The following is a 17,571-nucleotide window of genomic DNA, read 5'->3' on the forward strand; positions in this document are numbered from 1 at the left end:
CTCATCACTTTTAACTAAATTTTTATTTGCTTCGATTCTATCTGACCCTTGAGGCAGTTTATCTATCTCAGCATTTAAGGACATGGGCTCTAAAAAGTCAGAAATGTTATTGTGGCTCTGGTTCTGTTCATGATCTATAATATATGACCAAGGGCTTTCTACACTTAACCTCTTTTTGTCTTGGCTTTCTCACCTGTAAAACGGGGGTGATTAAAAAACAAATGCACTGATTCAGATTGTTTTGAGGATTAAGTGAGTTTATGAGTAAAAAGCTTCTAATTCAAATATTAATCATTTCACCGAATACTGGTGAAAATTTTTTGCATAGAACTTAAGTGATGCAAGAGATGCAGCAGATGTGGGTTTGATCCATGGGTCAGGAAGATCCCCCAGAGGAGGAAATGGCAATCCACTCCAGTATTCTTCCCTGAAAACCTTCATGGATAGTGGGGTCATAAAGGGTTGGACATGACTGGGACTAAGCATGTGCATGCACGCACACACACACATGTATATATTATATATTACTAACAGCTAACAAAAAGTTAAGAAATGTACTAAAACTCACAGGAGCGCCTGTTTAATATCCACAGTCACTGCCAAACCACTCTACAAAGAGATTACAGTCTTCATCAGTCTAATTACTGATCAACTACAGTGTAGAAAGGTGTATGCTTCCATTTCTCTGAACTTTGTATTATGAAATTAAAAGTCCAGGAAAAGCCCTCCAATTATTTTAGTTTAGAATTAGGACTCCAGTGCTCACTTTGGCACCACATACACTAAAATTAAAGTTTTGATTCCTAGTCATTTGGCAGCACATACAGTAAAATTAAAATTTTGATTCCTAGTCATTCCTAGGAACTTCACCAACATGAAGCAAGTATTTCTTTGCCCTATCATTGGCCATCTGCTATGAATAAATTTATTCAATTAATATTTACTGCTTATATTATAGCACAGGGAGCTCTACTCAGTACTCTGCAATGGCCTATATAGGAAAACAATCTAATACAGAGTGTATACATGTATCTGTAAAACAGATTCAACTTGCTGTACACCTGAAACTAACACAACATTGTAAATCAATTATGCATCAATAAAAATTTTTTTAAAGTTTTACCACAGGTCTACCATATACCTGGCATCAAGGTGGTACATCTATTATTTTTATATTGATCATTAAGTATTCAGATTTGAGGCAAAAAGATTTTAAAATCTTTGCATTAGAACACAATAGGTTCAATAAACATTTTTTGAATGAATGCATATCAAGGAGGAATTTACAATCAAATTGTAATTGAAAATAATTATGGACTGCTTTTAAGATTTTTTTGGTTACAGTTGTTTTTTTAATCTAGCAATGTTTTTTATAAGGATAATAAACTCTAAATGCAATGAGGAGAGTAGTTAGATTCTATATATAGCCATCCTCATAATAGTCATGGATTCTGGTATTTGAAAATTCACCTACCTGTTGAAAGCTGTAAATCAAAAATCAAAACTTGCAGTGCTTTTGTGGACATGCACAGAGTGGCAAAATACTGAGTCATGTTCCCAGCTGAGGTTAAATGAGGTGAAGCTCTGTCTTCCTATTTCAGTTCCCACACTAGAAATAATTCTTTTTACAGTCTATTTAGTGCTGTATTTTTGGGCTTTCAGGAGGTAATTTTGCTGTTTAAAATGGTTCCCAAGTGTATTGTGGAAATGCTATCTAGGGTTCCTAAGTGCAAGAAGGCTATGTATGATGTTCCTTATAGAAAAAAGTATGTGTGTTAGATAAACATCATTTAGGCATGAGTGACAGGGCTATTGGCCGTGGATTCAATGTTAATGCATCAATGGTGGTGGTGGTTTAGTTGTTAAGTCGTGTCTGACTCTTGCGACCCTGACTCTTGCAGGCTAATGGACTGTAGCCTGCCAGGCTCCTCTGCCCATGGGATTCTCCAGGCAAGAATACTGGAGTGGGTTGTCATTTCCTTCCCCAGTAATGAGTCAGTAATATATAATAAACAAGGTGTCTTTCAACAAAAACACATAGAACAAAGTTATATTTTGAACAGTTGACCAAAACGTTGTCACCAGAGACTCAAAAGAACCTAACGCTGTACTTCTCTGTAAGTGTTTAGTATTCACTAAGTGTTCAGGATGACTTTACAGAATATTACCATAAATAACAAGCACCAACTCTAACTTTCTAAATTAAGCACCACCTCTAATTAACTCTATGAACCCAATGGATTTAATCCCTTTGTGTTTTCCTTTTCTGAAGTATGTCTGCGTGTTGAGGTGTTAGGTCAAGGGTTGGACTGCTCTCAAGGAAGTATCAATTATCCACTCCTAAACCTGTAATAAGTGTACTTACTTTGAGGAGTTTCCACTCTTTCCTCTTTCTTATTAAAATCTTGTTGTTGGTTTCCACGTTTCAACTTAGATAAGAAGAGATTTCTGTGAGACCTAAATCAAACACAAAAGCTCGTGATTTGTTCTGCAAAGACTAGAAAGGCTATGGGAAAAGGTAGAGGATTTGTCTCCATCTCTATCTAGGACCTGCTTCTACTTTGGCCTGTTTCCTTTGGTGTTCCCCTTGCTCAGTACCCCATCTTAACCTTTGGTCTCTTTAAGCTTTTTGTTGTCAAGACTTTCTGCTCTCCCATCATTTATTTTCTCCACTTCATTTACTCAGAAATCAAGATCCTTCTGGCCTTTCAATTGGAGAAATTTCAAAATTCTTTTACACATGATGGTAGATATCATGATTATAGATTCTGAAAAAGGGCTTTTTGGAAAGGTAAGATGGTTTGGAAATATAGGAAGGGGCAGAAATTTTGGACAATTCTGCAAAGTTTGTATTATTATAATTTATAAAGGGGCAAACTAAAATAAGAGGGGGAAAAAGTTCACTTAAGCTTAGGCAGCTCTTTTATTATCACCTAAAATCTACATCTTTACCCCTGTAAATGCTAATGCAACCACAAATGTGTTCCCTCCCTTCTCAAATTTTCTGTGTGCTCTGGAATGCCAGTCTCAACTTCTATGCCTTGTCTAAAGTTTAGCTCTCCCCTGGGTACACCATTTCTCTGTTTGTGGCCTTGAGTAGAGATTAGCTTCATCTTCCACATTCCATGAATCAGAGGGTTTCGCAGGTGGGTCTCTATACTTCCTGTTTCCTAATGTCACTTTCAGGATCCTGTTTCCATAGAAACCTCAGCCTTTGAGGATTCATGCCATTGAGGCATATTGCCATTTACTGTTTTCCATAATCATTTGTTATCCTTCCAAAGCACTTCCCATCATTCACAGATCTTTTTCTAACTGCTGCCATTACCATGAATTATTTCCATGTTTACATGAATAAACCAAATAACATCCTTGTCCCTTAATTCCTCATCTCCAGTGACCTCCTCCACACCAAATCAGCCACCCCCTTCCAAGGTTCCACTTAGCATCCCAACTGCTCTATACTTGGCAATCACTCATGTAGACTTTCTGCTCTGAGTATGCTACACTGTCTGTTAACAAAATTTCTAGCAGATTAAAGAGTTTTTAAAATAATTTCTTAAAATCAGGATTTGGGACATTATCAGAAATGTAACCTCCATCCCTTTCCTGCCCTAGCATCATGCCCTTGTTTCTGACAGATTCAAGTTTACTAGTTATCTGCTTTAAATTCAAGGACTCCCTGCTTGTGTGCTCCTTGCAGAAACAATGTGAAACAACCCAGGATCTGAAGAGGCAGGTCTCCACAGTTTGCCATTTCAAGGGTCTTAATATCTGTTGAGGTCTTAATATCTTTGTGACATTCTTCAAATCATAGCGTTTGCATGCAGCTATTATAATCTACATAAGTTTGCATGAATTGCTTCAAAGATTTGAAAAGCAGAGAAGAAAAACGTCAAATTTACTTCACCTCAATAAGGATACTGTACCCCATGAGGATTCAGTTACCGCAGACTGTCTGTCACTAACACTTTAAAAGAAGAAAACATTTGTAAGAATGCAAACATAAGAAATTGTTCATAAGGATAGTACTTTCCACATAGTCAAGTCAAATTTCAATTTATAAAAAGCATCTCTGGAAAGAAACTCTGGTAAAATTAGGACCTTTACGTAGTCCACTACAACATGGCTTGTTTTTGCCCAGATGTGCTTTTCAGAGACACCAAATCAATGTCTTTCCCAAACGTAAGTTCAGCAGAGGTGATGCTATAACTGAACATTCACAATGTCACTCTTTCAGAAACCCTCTCAAGGGTCTTTATTGCTATGAATTTCTTATCCTACCTAACAGTCTCCAACTGAACTTTTTATAAAATTCTTCTCCTTTGCTATAGTTAAAATTAGCTCCAACAAACACAGCAGGATCATTTACAGCTTCATGCCTTCATCTGGAACTGTTCCTCTCTACTGAAAGGAAATCATTTCCTCTCCCACCCACCAGTAAACCATCCTCTGAGCCCAGCTCCATGCTCACACTTTCTAGAAGCAGATCATCAACTCCTTCAGCATTTAAGTCTATCAGTGAACTTTAACAACAAATTATGTAATGTCTACTACTGTTTTTGTTTCAAGTTTATAATTCTTATTGCCTCAAACAGTTTATAAGCTTTGCCAGAAGAAAATATTTTTTTCATCTAGTACCGACAGCATAAGCATTTCATCTTTCCTAGCATCTGTCTGACTTCAAAATCACACTTTTGATCCTACCCTTGTTTTACTTGCATCTTATTGATTCTTGCTTTGAAACTGGTGAATTTGATTCCCAGGATGGTTTTAATATTTGCTTGATTCCTAATCTTTACTCTGTATCTAGTTTTTGGTTTTTCTCCTGGTGTCCAGTACCCTACAAGATTTAACGTATGTCTGGTAATGAACTAGGCATCAAGGATTCAAAGCTATTTAAGAACTTTCAAAGAATTCTCCATCTAGAGAGAAATCTACAGGTAAACAGGTATGTTACTATCCAAGATAAGCCCTCCTAAAGAGGTATAACTTGGTGCTATGGAATACAGGAAGTAACAACTGCTCAGAGCTCAGCTAGATTTCTTATAGGTGATCTTTCAGCTAGACTTTGAAGGGCAAACAAAAGCAAACAAAAGAGGATAGAAAAGATGGAAATTTAAAACTGAAGCAAGAGTCAAGGCATGAAAGAGCTTGTAATATTTGAAAACCAGGGAGAAGTTGTGTTGTTACAAAGTGTCATGTATGTGGGCAGGGAGGGGTTAATGCTTAGGGATAAGGTGTATATGGAAACAAACAAACAAACAAAACCCAGAAAGGGTCTATGTAAGGCTTTGTAACCCATGCCATAAAATCTAACCCATTTATAAGGAAACAGAAAGCTAAGAGAGGTTATTAAGCTGGGAAGTGAGTTAAATGGATTTATTTTAATGGAAAGCTAACTCTGGAAGTCATGTCAAGGATGGATTTTTGTGGCACAAAGCTAAGTAATAATCTAGGCTATGAACAATAAGAATGGATTAGAGAAGCATTTCTAAGATGGAATTTATAACACTTGGAGAGATAACTGGATGTGTGAGGGGAAGGAGGAGAGTCAGGGTACAGACAGACAAGAACTGTTTTACAGTGACTGAACTGCGTACCAGAAGGGCATCTGAAATAAGTGGTAGCACTATATTAAGACAGTATATAGGAAACATTCATTATCTGCAAGAATCATGGTAAGTTCTAATTTTATTTTACTTTAAAGCAGTACTATAGAGGGCAAGAAGTCCGGGCCACAGAATTTACTGGGTCTTAGTATTACTAAACTTTGATTTCCTAAACAAAATGAAATAACCAAGCCAATAAAAGTGAAATCCCTACTTCTCAAAATGGGTCTTAGAAAAAAGTCAATGAGAAACAAGACTTCAATGGAGCAGTGAGGAGTAGATCACATTTTGACAGGCAGGGACAAGAAGAACTGTAAGACTGACGTCAGTCCTGAGGTGTGACCAATGTCACATCCAGCCAGTTCAGACTCCAACTCCCACCTCTAAATCAGTAGTTAAGATGGGGCTTACAGCACTTAAGCCATGGTCCTGAGAAGAGAGTGATACTACATCCACTGCCAAATACATCCATACAGAAACCACAACGATTTGACTATTTGGCCTTGGTTTAAGGGTGGATGAAGAGAAGGAATGGACCACAGGTTCAATATAAAAGATCTTTATAATGGTAGATTTTATTGTCTTCAATAGAGTTAGTTTCTAAAGCCAAAGCAAAAGATAAAAGTCAATTCTGCAAAAATTACCCTTGAAAATCCCTAAAGAAGAAATAATTTTAGAAACTGAATTCTTTGCTCTCAATATGTAGGAATGACACAGCCTGCTTCCTTCCAACACTGGAGCAAATCAGTGTCTGCACTTGTTCACCAGATGAAGAGTTAGCCTGCCCTTAGACAAAATGAAGGGCTTCCCTGGCAGCTCAGTGGTAAAGAATCTGCTTGCCAATGCAGAAGACACAGGAGAGGCGGGTTCGACCCCTGAGATGGGAAGATCCCCTGGAGGAGGGCATGGCAACCCACTCCAGTATTCTTGCCTGGGAATCCCATGGACAGAGGAGCCTGGTGGGCTACAGTATACAGGGTGGCAAAGAGTTGGACACCACTGAAGCGACTGAGCACGCATCATGCACAGAGAAGATGAACAATATTTTAACGTATCAGAATAACCCTCAGTGCCACAGTCACATGAGGGCATGCAGGATTTGAGAACTAAGGGACACAGATGATTCAGGCTTCCAGCCTCAATATTGTTCTGGAGCTCATGTTCATCATTCCCAGTAAATGATATCACACTATCTACACAGTACTGTTTTCTCTCTACTCTTGCTTAGCATTTGCAACAGAATTTGCATAAGCCATGATGTAACTCTACAGTACTTCCAAATATACAAATGTTAGTCATCAGTAAGGCAATACACCTACTGCTCAAAAATTATTTTTGTTAACAACAGCTCACTACCATCACTTTTACATAGATATTACATTCATAAGACAAAAATGTACTAATGAATTTACAAACCTTTTTCCTGTATCCAAATTAGTTTCAGTTGCCAATTCAACATCTTTACCATTAGGTTTATCTTCAGAATATGTTGTTCTTGCTCTTTTAGTTTCCACTACTTTTGCTGCTGCCTTAAAAAAATGGGGATGTGGGAGAGGAAGGAATGCAATAAGCCATTAAAAACAAGTAGCATTAAATCAAGCCTTCTAGTTATTTGATAGTCATAACAAAAGTTATCTCTTCACAGACCAATAAAGGGCACTGTATTGTTTCCCCAAGTACCTGTGACATGACAGTCAGCCACCTGCTTGGTTTATAAGCATTATGGAGAAGGGCTTTCCTTGTAAATGTACTTGATACACACAACGTGCTGAAGAATATTTTTTTCCCCCTTTGAGTGTGCTGGGTCTTAGTTGAGGCATGTGGGATCTTTAGTTGTGGCCTGTGGGATCTAGTTCCCTGACCAGGGATTGAACCCTGGTCCCCCTACTTTGGGAGCGCAGAGCCTTGGCCACTGGATCACCAGGGAAGTCCCTATAGACAATTTTAAGATAAAACGTTACTTAAACATATATATATATATAAAACATATTAAAACTGTCTGGGGCTAGGACAGGATAAAACGTGATTAAAAAGAAAATTTCTGTAGTAGCCCTTCTTCAGTCCAACTTGACTTTTCCCAAAAATATGCTAAAATTTTCTTTTAAATTTAATTAAATTAAAACTATTTCTTTTTTACTTATTTCTCATTTCATTTTGCTAAGTTTCCCCTCAACTTTTTATTGTGAAAAATTTCCTCAAGCCTTACTTTGAAAAGTTGAAAATACTACATAGATCAGAAATAAACTTTCTTTTAGATGCACTAACTGTAACATTTCACCACACTATTCTATAAAATCACTAAGTAAAATTCTGATTAGTTTTTAAGGATTTCTATTTCAAGTATTCTCCTTTATTTTAACAATGTAAGTCTATGTTTAGAGCTTCTCTGAAATACGCATACCTTCATTAGAAACGTTGATGATTTTTCATTTAGGACACAATTCACATAACTCTTAATTTTCTCCATCATGTGGTTGTAGCTGAAGTGTTGAAAAAAGGAATGAAATGTATCTTTCTGAGAGATTATCGTAAGCAATTTCCTTTTAAAAGGCTAAAGAAAACAGAAGAAACATAAATCACAAATAAGATACTAGAAATTCTGTTATATTGTTTAACTGAAAAAAGTCACTAAGCCAAAACCCAAGATTTTACAAAATCTCCCATTTTAAATGCCCACCTATATATTTTTGACAAAAAAATTCTTATTTTACACATATATAAATATAAACCTAAATATCTATGATCAAGTTTAAGAAATAAAACATTATCTATTTAACTGAAGTCTTATTATCATAATCTGATGGCACTCCTTGTCCTTCCTGGCCTTCTTCTCAAGGTAAGCAGTATCCTGAATTTAGAACTTAGCATATCCATGCATTCCTTTACACTTGTACTACATATCTAAGCACCCATAAACAATGTATAGTATTGTTTAGCACGGTTTTAACTTTATACAAATGGTGTTATACTATGTGTATTCTTCTGAAACTTTCTTTATTCTGCTCAACTCTGTTTATGATATTTATCCACACTGACTTGACACTTACAGAATTACTAGTTACTTTCACTATTAAACCCTGGAGAAGGAAATGGCAACCCACTCCAGTACTCTTGCCTGGAGAATCCCATGGATGGAGGAGCCTGGTAGGCTGCAGTCCATGGGGTTGCACAGAGTTGGACATGACTGGGCGACTTCACTTTCACTTTTTTCACTGTTAAATAGTAGTCCATTGATCAAAAATATCATCTATTCATCTTTCCTTCCAGCCTGTGTAAGTATTTAGGCTATTTTCTATAATCCACAATTCGATTAAACATTTTTATACATGTCTTCTTGTGAACAGTACAAATTTTTCTTAGTTCTTTCAATGCTGATTGCATAATTAAACTATAAAGCTTAAAAAAAAATTACTTCTCAAGCTCTATCTCAGAGCAATTTTCACAGTTGGGCCTGAATTTTTTTTTGGTTTTTATTTTTTAAGTAAAGCTTCATGACTTTAAAAGCATATAGTGAAAGTAAGAACAGTTACTCTAGGGTATTTATCTAGAAGTGGAATTGCTAGAATGCATGCTTATTGATTTTGCTAAAATACTCACTGAAGCTGAAGTACCAATTTATAGTCCTGAGAGGAAGGTATAGCAGTACTATAATTTCTCCACATTTTGAGCCAACTGTTGGTGTTCTAAGACATTTTAATCATTGCCACTCTGAGGTGTAGAAAATATTATTTCAAAATATTACTTGGTGCGTGCGTGGTGCGTGTTTTAAGTTGCTACAGCTGTATCTGACTGTTTGCAACTCTGTGGACTGTGGCCCACCAGGCTCCTCTGTCCATGGGATTCTCCAGGCAAGAACATTGTAGTGGGTTGCCATGCCCTGCTCCAGCGGATTTTCCCGACCCAGGGACAGAACTGTGTCTCCTGCGGCTCCTGCATTTCAGGTGTATTCTTTACTGCTAAGCCACTAGGCAGCCCATATTACTTGGTACTGCTCTGATAACAAGTATTAGTGAGGTCAGCATTTTCTCTTTATGTTTACTGGCCATAAAATTTCCTCTTCTGTGAAGTACAAGCAGAGTGGATAGTCATCTCACAGTGCTAAGTTTTTAGTCACCTAAACCTAGGTTTTTAGTCACCTAAACTGACTTAGGTGAGTTTTTAGTCACCTCACAGTGCTAAGGCAAAAAAACTAGGGCAAGGAACCCAATTAACATCAGGTTTTCAGCTGAAATCTCTGGAGGAGTACATCCTAGGAACAAGGGCAAATTAGAGATAGAATGAGCCTTACTAAAAGCTCTGTTTCTCGATGAATTAAAGTGATTCCCCTCTCCCCCATACCAGTATGTGAAAAGGTACTCAGCTTCATTAATCATCAAAGAAACAGAAATTAAAACCCAATAAGGTAGCACTATCTCACTGCCAGAATGACTAAATACTTGCCAGAGTGACTACAAGGAAAACCACAGACATTGTCTGTGAAGCAACTGGAACTCTTTCACACTGCTGAAAGAACTGATATTGCTACTTTGGAAGACTGTTTCACCGTATCTACTAAAACTGAATATGTGCATATATTTATAACCTAACAAATCTATTCCTAGGTATTATCCAATAGAAACACATATAGTTGTTGTACAAAAGACATGTAAAGGAATCTAACAGCCAAAACCTGGAAATAACTCAAATGTCCATCAACAATACAATGGATAAACTGTAGTATATTTCTACAATGGAGCAATGAGAATAAACAAACAATTGTTATAAGCAATGCTGTGGATCTTTCTGACAAACAGAAACCTGCTATATGATTATATTATATAAAGTTGAGAAATAAGTAAAGCTAATCTTGGATGTTACATGTTAGGAGAGTGGTTACCCTTGAGAAGGTGGGAAGGACAGTGACTAGAGTGTGCTGGTGATGTTCTATTTCTTGATCTAAGAGGTCATCACACAAAGTGTGCTCCTTTTGTGAAAATACATCTACTTATGCTATAAGTATTCTACTAAAGGTATGCCACTGTTCAATTAAAAGTTTACTAAAAACTGTATAAAACTATGCTTACTTCTTTGATAAACTTAATTGACTCCCACACCACTTTGTTTTTAATACTTAAAAATTAACTTCTATTGACCTTGATATTACACATACACAGAAAGACTAGTGATCACCTAAGAAACCATTAGAAAAACAGGCAAGTTATAATGCATTCTTCCATACCTGTGCTGCTCAGTATGGCAGCCACTAGTCATGCAGTCCTTGAAATGTGTGAGCCCTGAATTTAGACTTAAGTGTAAAAGTCTAATTACACCTCTAAAAAGTCTAAAAACACCTCAGATTTCAAAGACTTCGTATAGCTGTTGCTCAGTATTGGTAGGGAATTGGCCCCAGAACTCCCCTCTGATACCAAAATCTAAGGATGCTCAAGTCTTCTATATAAAATGGTGCAGTATTTGCATATATCCTACACACATCCTTCGGTAAACTTTAAAAATATCTAGATAACCTATAACACCTAACCCAATGTAAATGCTAGGTAAATAGTTACCAGAGTGTGGCAAACTCAAGTTTTTCTTTTTGAAACATTTTGGAATTTTCCCCCCAAATATTTTCCATCTGCAGTTGGTTGAATCCCTAGATATGGAAACCAGGATACAGAGGGCTGACTGTCCAAAAAAGGGAGTGCAAAATATCTCACCAATGCGTTTTCACATGGATTGCTAAAAAAAATTAGCTTTACTTGTTTCTTCTTACTTTTTTAATGTGGCCACTAGAAAATTTAAAAATCACATCCATCACTGGCATTACTTTTCTATTGAACTAGACTTTTCTTTTAAACTATACTGTTTAAAAGAGAAAGCATTTCTTTTCCCTCCCAATGTTTTTTCAATTTTTCTTATTCCAAATAAACAGCTCTAAAATCCTAATGTAAATAATTACCGTGTAAGAATTTGGGTCACCAAATACTCTTTCAAAGACTTCTTCTGCTTCCTTAAAATTGCCATTTTCCATGCAAACGGCTATAGCCTAAAAATCGGAATACAGACAAATCAGACAAATACATATCTTGGATTGCTTTTTAAAATATCTAATTGCTGTTTAATATTAAAATAACTCAGGTAAGGTTTAAACTACTTCATCTAAAATATTCTTACACAGATTAACAATTCTGATTTGATAAATGATATATAATAGCTTTTCAAAGATGAAATAACTGTGGTCCAAAAAGACATGAAAAATTTTGACTAGCCTCTTCTATTTAATTAATAAATTCAGAGCTACATTATATATATTGAGGACTCGCCAAAATAATAATTTTAAACAAAAGGGAAATAAGACAGGAGGCAGATGGATGGTATTTGAGATGATTAGGAGAGAGATATATATATAGGTATATAAAATTTGCCATTTAGGAGCCTAGGAAAATCACTAATAGAAATGCAGGAAGCCAGATGCTTTTGAGTAAGCATTTTATAAACAGGCCTTTTTTATTTCCCCCAATTGATTAAAAAAAAGAAAACAAAACTATTTCGTATTCAGGTAAAGTCAGCAAAAACAAGACCAAGAGCTGACTGTGGCTCAGATCATGAACTCATTATTGCAAAATTCAGACTTAAATTGAAGAAGGTAGGGAAAACCACTAGACCATTCAGGTATGACCTAAATCAAATCCCTTATGATTATACAGTGAAAGTGACAAATAGATTTAAGTGGATTATATCTGATAAATGGAGTGCCTGAAGAACTATGAACAGAGGTTCATGCAACTGTAGAGGAGGCAGTGATCAAAACCATCCCCAAGAAAAAGAAATGCAAAAAGGCAAAATGGTTGTCTGAGGAGGCCTTACAAATAGCTGAGAAAAGAGAAGCAAAGGCAAAGAAGAAAAGGAAAGATATACCCATTTGAACACAGGGTTCCAAAGAACAGCAAAGAGAGATAAGAAAGCCTTCCTACGTGATCAATGCAAAGAAATAGAGGAAAACAACAAAATGGGAAAGACTAGAGATCTCTTCAAGAAAATCAGAGATACCAAGGGAACATTTCATGCAAAGATGGGCTCAATAAAGGACAGAAACAGTACGGACCTAACAGAAGCAGAAGATATTAAGAAGATGTAGAAAGGAAACTCAGAAGGACTATACGAAAAAGATCTTCATGGCCCAGATAACCATGATGGTGTGACCACTTACCTAGAGCCAGACATCCTGGAATGTGAAGTCAAGTGGGCCTTAGGAAGCATCACTACAAACAAAGGCAGTGGAGGTGATGGAATTCCAGCTGAGCTATTTCAAATCCTAAAAGATGATGCTGTGAAAGTGCTGCACTCCATATGGCAGTCAATTTGGAAAACTCAGCAGTGGCCAAAAGACTGGAAAAGGTCAGTTTTCATTCCAATCTCAAAGAAAGGCAATGCCAAAGAATGCTCAAACTATCACACAATTTGCATTCATCTCACACACTAGCAAAATAACGCTCAAAATTTTCCAACTTAGGCTTCAACAGTACATGAACCGTGAACTTCCAGATATTCAAGCTGGATTCAGAAAAGGCAGAGGAACCAGAGATCAAATTGCCAATATTGGCTAGATCATAGAAAAAGCAATAGAATTCCAGAAAAATGTCTACTCCTGTTATATTGACTACTTCTGAGAAAGCCTTTGACTGTGTGGATCACAACAAACTGGAAAATTATTCAAGAGATGGGAATACCAGACCACCTGACCTGCCTCCTGAGAAATCTGTATGCAGGTCAAGAAGCAACAGTTAGATCTGGACATGGAACAAGGGACTGGTTCCAAATTGGGAAAGGGGTATGACAAGGGTATATATTGTCACCCTGCTTATTTAACTTATATGCAGAGTACATCATGAGAAATGTTGGGTTGGATGAAGCACAAGCTGGAATCAAGGTTGCTGGGAAAAATATCAATACCTCAGATGCAGACAACACCACCCTTATGGCAGAAAGCAAAGAGGAACTAAAGAGCCTCTTTAGTTGAAAGTGATGAAAGTGAAAGAGGAAAGTGAAAAAGCTGGCTTAAAACTCAACATTCAAAAAACTAAAACCATGGCATCTGGTCCCATCACTTCAAGGCAAACAGATGGGGAAACAACGGAAACAGCAACAGACTTTATTTTCTTGGGCTCCAAAATCACTGTAGATGGTGATTGCAGCCATGAAATTAAAAGATGCTTGCTCCTTGGAAGAAAAGCTATGACCAACCTAGACAGAATATTAAAAAGCAGAGATGTTACTTTGCCAACAAAGATCTGTCTAGTCAAAGCTATTGTTTTTCCAGTCATTATGTATAGATGTGAGAGGTGGACCATCAAGAAAGCTGAGGCCGAAGAATTGATGCTTTTGAACTGTGGTGTTGACTCACACCACAAGGGACTCTTGAGAGTCCCTTGGACACAAGATCAAACCAGTACATCCTAAAGGAAATCAATCCTGAATATTCATTGGAAGGACTGATGCTCAAGCTGAAGCTCCAGTACTTTGGCCATCTGATGTGAAGAACTGACTCATCTGAAAACACCCTGATGCTTGGAACGATTGAAGGAAGGAGGAGAAGGGGACAAAAGAGGATGAGATGGTTGGATGGCATCACCGACTCGATGGACATGAGTTTAAGCAAGCTCCGGGAGTTGGTGATGGACAGGGAAGTCTGGCATGCTGCAGTTCATGGGGTCGCAGTCGGACACGACTGGAGCAACAGAACTGAACTGATAGCCGATTAACAAACAATGTTGTGATAGTTTCAGGTGAACAGAAAAGGGACTCAGCTAGACTTACATGTATTCATTCTTCCCCAACACCCCTCCCATCCAGGCTGCCACATAACATTGAGCAGAGTTCCATCTGTTATACAGCAGCACCTTGGTGGTTATCTATTTTAAATATAGCAGTGTATAAACCGGCCTTTTTGATACCATATGTGGTTATAGGACCACCACTACCATCTGGATAGGCTTGTAAATTTGGGCAAACCTCTTGGGTCTTGGTTTCTTAAAATGGGGAAAATTATAGTATCTATTTCATAGGGTAGTTGTGAAAATTAAAGAGTTACATATGAAAGTACTTATAAAGACAGCTGAGTGCCTAAGAATTGATGCTTTTTAATTGTGGTGTTGGAGACTCTTGAGAGTCTCTTAGACTGCAAGGAGATCAAACCAGTCTATCCAAAAGGAAATCAGCCTTGAATATTCATTGGAAGGACTGACGCTAAAGCTGAAACTCCAATACTTTGGCCACCTGATGCAAAGAACTAACTCATGTGAAAAGACCCTGACACTGGGAAAGACTGATGGCAGGAGGAGAAGGTGACTGCAGGAGGGGAAAGGGACGACATAGGATGAGATGGTTGGATGGCATCACCGACTCGGACATGAGTTTGAGCACGCTCCGGGAGCTGGTGACGGACAGGGAAGCCTGTGGGCTGCAGTCCATGGGGTCAAAAAAAGCGACTGAAGTGACTGACTGATCAAAGTACTTAGAACAATATCTTCAAATAGTAAGCAATATATTATTACATTTTTGCTATGTATTTCATGGTAACCTGCTCAACTTTATACTAGTATATTTAACAAAGGCTGCTTCCCCTAGACCTCCAAAAGTTTGGGATAATGATAGATCCCTTTGGCCTGAGTTGAAATTCTTAAAAGCAGCAGTCATGTTTTTGCCCATTTTCTTCAGGCTTAATTCTACTTGACAGTCACCACACGATCAATGATTAATTCTTGAGAACGTGGGACACCACCTGGATTTTAGTTTAACTGTGAAAATCTTGAGAACGTGCTTTGCCTGTAAGCAAAACATATTTTCCCTTCTGTCTTTGGATGACTTTCTTTAGTTTCTCACTCTTCAAAAGGCCACTTGTAAAATTCTCTGTATCTATATAGTTAACATTTTACATTCTCTCTTTTTAATTTTACATTCTCTTAATCACAAAAATCCATTTCATTTTCTATCATTTGATAACCTTGAGTGGGAGAGCACAAACCACTGGTTTTTTAGGTTTAGTGATCTTTAAATAGATCTGATGGACTGTAGCCCGCCAGCCTCCTCTGACCATGGAATTTCCCAGGTAAGAACACTGGAATGGGATACCATTTCCTACTCCAGAGGATCTTTCCAACACAGGGATCAAACCCATGTCTCTTGCATCTCCTGCACTGGCAGGTGGATTCTTTACCACTCACGCCACCTGGAAAGCCCCTGTTTTCCAAAGTGGGGGCAATATGCACTTAGGTAACAAATATTAACTCCAGTTCTTAGAGCTCATGTCAAATTTCTAAAGAGAATAATTATATTGAATTTTACTAAAGGTTCATTGTCCAACAGTAGCTCTTAGTTTCTTTAAATGTCATGCTTTTATTTTCTAGGAAAATAATAATTATAAACATAAAGAATACTCATACCTGAATTTTAATTAAATTCTCTATTTCTTCATGAAGCTTGTCATGCTCCTTTTCAATTGAAGCCCAAATCATCAGGGCTGATTCCAAGGGTGTAATTCGTTCATCACTTTCAAACTGTGCATCTTTTAAACCAAAATAAAAACAAGTACCTTAGAAAACTGTGAAGAACTTAACTTTGTTATTTTTTTATAAATTACTTTCTTTAAATATTGACTGATTGTATTCTATTTGCCAGGCACTGCTCTTATATATGCTTGTTTAGGAAAGATTTTTCAAATTAATTTCCTCATTACAATCAACTTAAAATAGAAAATGCCAGACAAGTTCATAAAACATTTGAAGCTTTTCTCTGCTAAAATATTTAAGGACTAGTTCTTGGTGGTTCAGTAGTTGGGAATCTGCCTTCCAATGCAGGGGACTCAGGTTTGATCCCTGGTTTAGCACCTGGGATGCCGTGTGTTGTGGGGCAGCTAAGCCCACACACCACAAGTATCGGGCCCGCACTGAAACTAGAGAAAGCCCACACACCGCAACAAGAGAAGCCTGTGCACCACAACAAAGACCCAGAGCAGCCAGTATGTATACATATGCATCGATTTTAAGAGCTGAAAAAAACATAAGGTACCTTTACATAAGGTATCACAGTAACAGAATTCTTAAATGGTTTGTAAGTCTAACTGCAGTGTAACAAACCTCAAATAGAAATGTGATCTTAGCATATACTAATTGAAATCCTTATTATATATTTTGTGGATATTTGAAACAGGCATTCAGGTTATCTCTCTACCAACATTCTTCCAATTATCAAGGCTTAAAAATCTAAGGAGTCATTGTTTTACTCCTGTTTCTCATCACCGTATCTGTTGCAATATATTATACAGTGGTTTTAAAAACTTCAGAGTTTATTCCAGACTCTATCATTTATCATCTTTGGGGTGCTGAAAAGCTATTTCACCTCTCTAAGTCTCAGTTTTCTCACCTATAAAATGCCACAATTGTAAATACTATGTGAATATTTAATGAGATAATATTTGTACTGCTGTTAAACTTTCTTAAAACAGAATTTTGATCAGGTTATCCTCATGCAACACTCACTGTGGCTGATAACTTAACAAATTACACACAAACTTCTCATTTCGAAATTCTGAACCTTCACCACGTGTGCACTAATCTATTCACTCACTATATATTACGGCTCATTTCAATACTCATCTTTCCTAAGAAGTCTTTCTTGATTGACATTATCCAACCCTTCTTGCTAATCTACCTTCCTTCTTATAAATGTGACATACAGAAAAACTGTATGTATGTTAGATCTTAACTTAAAAGACTTTACAGTGTAGAAAAACAAGTATTGTATATTAACACATATATATACAATCTACAACAATGGTACTGAAGGGCAGGAATAGAGACTCAGATATAGAGATATGGACACAGCAGGGGAAGGAGAGGGTGGGACAAACTGAGAGCAGCACTGAAATATACACAGTGCCATGTATAAAACAGATAAGATAATGGGAAGTTGCTATATAGTG

General features: G+C 37.1%; 1 protein-coding gene across 4 annotated transcripts in view; it reads right to left on the reverse strand.

Moving 5' to 3' along the window:
* The window catches only part of TERF1 (telomeric repeat binding factor 1), a 43,108-nt gene that overhangs the window by 12,859 nt on the left and 12,678 nt on the right, over nt 1-17,571 (reverse strand). The window contains exons 3-8 of one of the 4 annotated variants that reach the window (XR_015140732.1): nt 16,034-16,155; nt 11,551-11,637; nt 8,014-8,163; nt 7,029-7,137; nt 3,911-3,970; nt 2,366-2,457 (exon numbers count right to left, since the gene is read on the reverse strand). Coding sequence is in view for 2 of the 4 variants with exons in the window: in XM_086336557.1 (XP_086192683.1) it covers nt 2,366-2,457; nt 3,911-3,970; nt 7,029-7,141; nt 8,014-8,163; nt 11,551-11,637; nt 16,034-16,155 (624 nt within the window). In the remaining 2 variants the exon portion in view is untranslated. Of the gene's footprint in view, nt 1-2,365; nt 2,458-3,910; nt 3,971-7,028; nt 7,142-8,013; nt 8,164-11,550; nt 11,638-16,033; nt 16,156-17,571 lie in introns of all 4 variants that reach the window. The other 3 variants (XM_086336557.1, XR_015140733.1, XM_086336558.1) reach the window with 3 other exon arrangements.

The sequence above is a fragment of the Bos grunniens genome, chromosome 14 (genome assembly GCF_055505025.1).
Source record: "Bos grunniens cultivar Pamir isolate PY7600 chromosome 14, Bosgru_T2T1.0, whole genome shotgun sequence".
In the NCBI taxonomy this organism is placed as follows: Eukaryota; Metazoa; Chordata; class Mammalia; order Artiodactyla; family Bovidae; genus Bos; species Bos grunniens.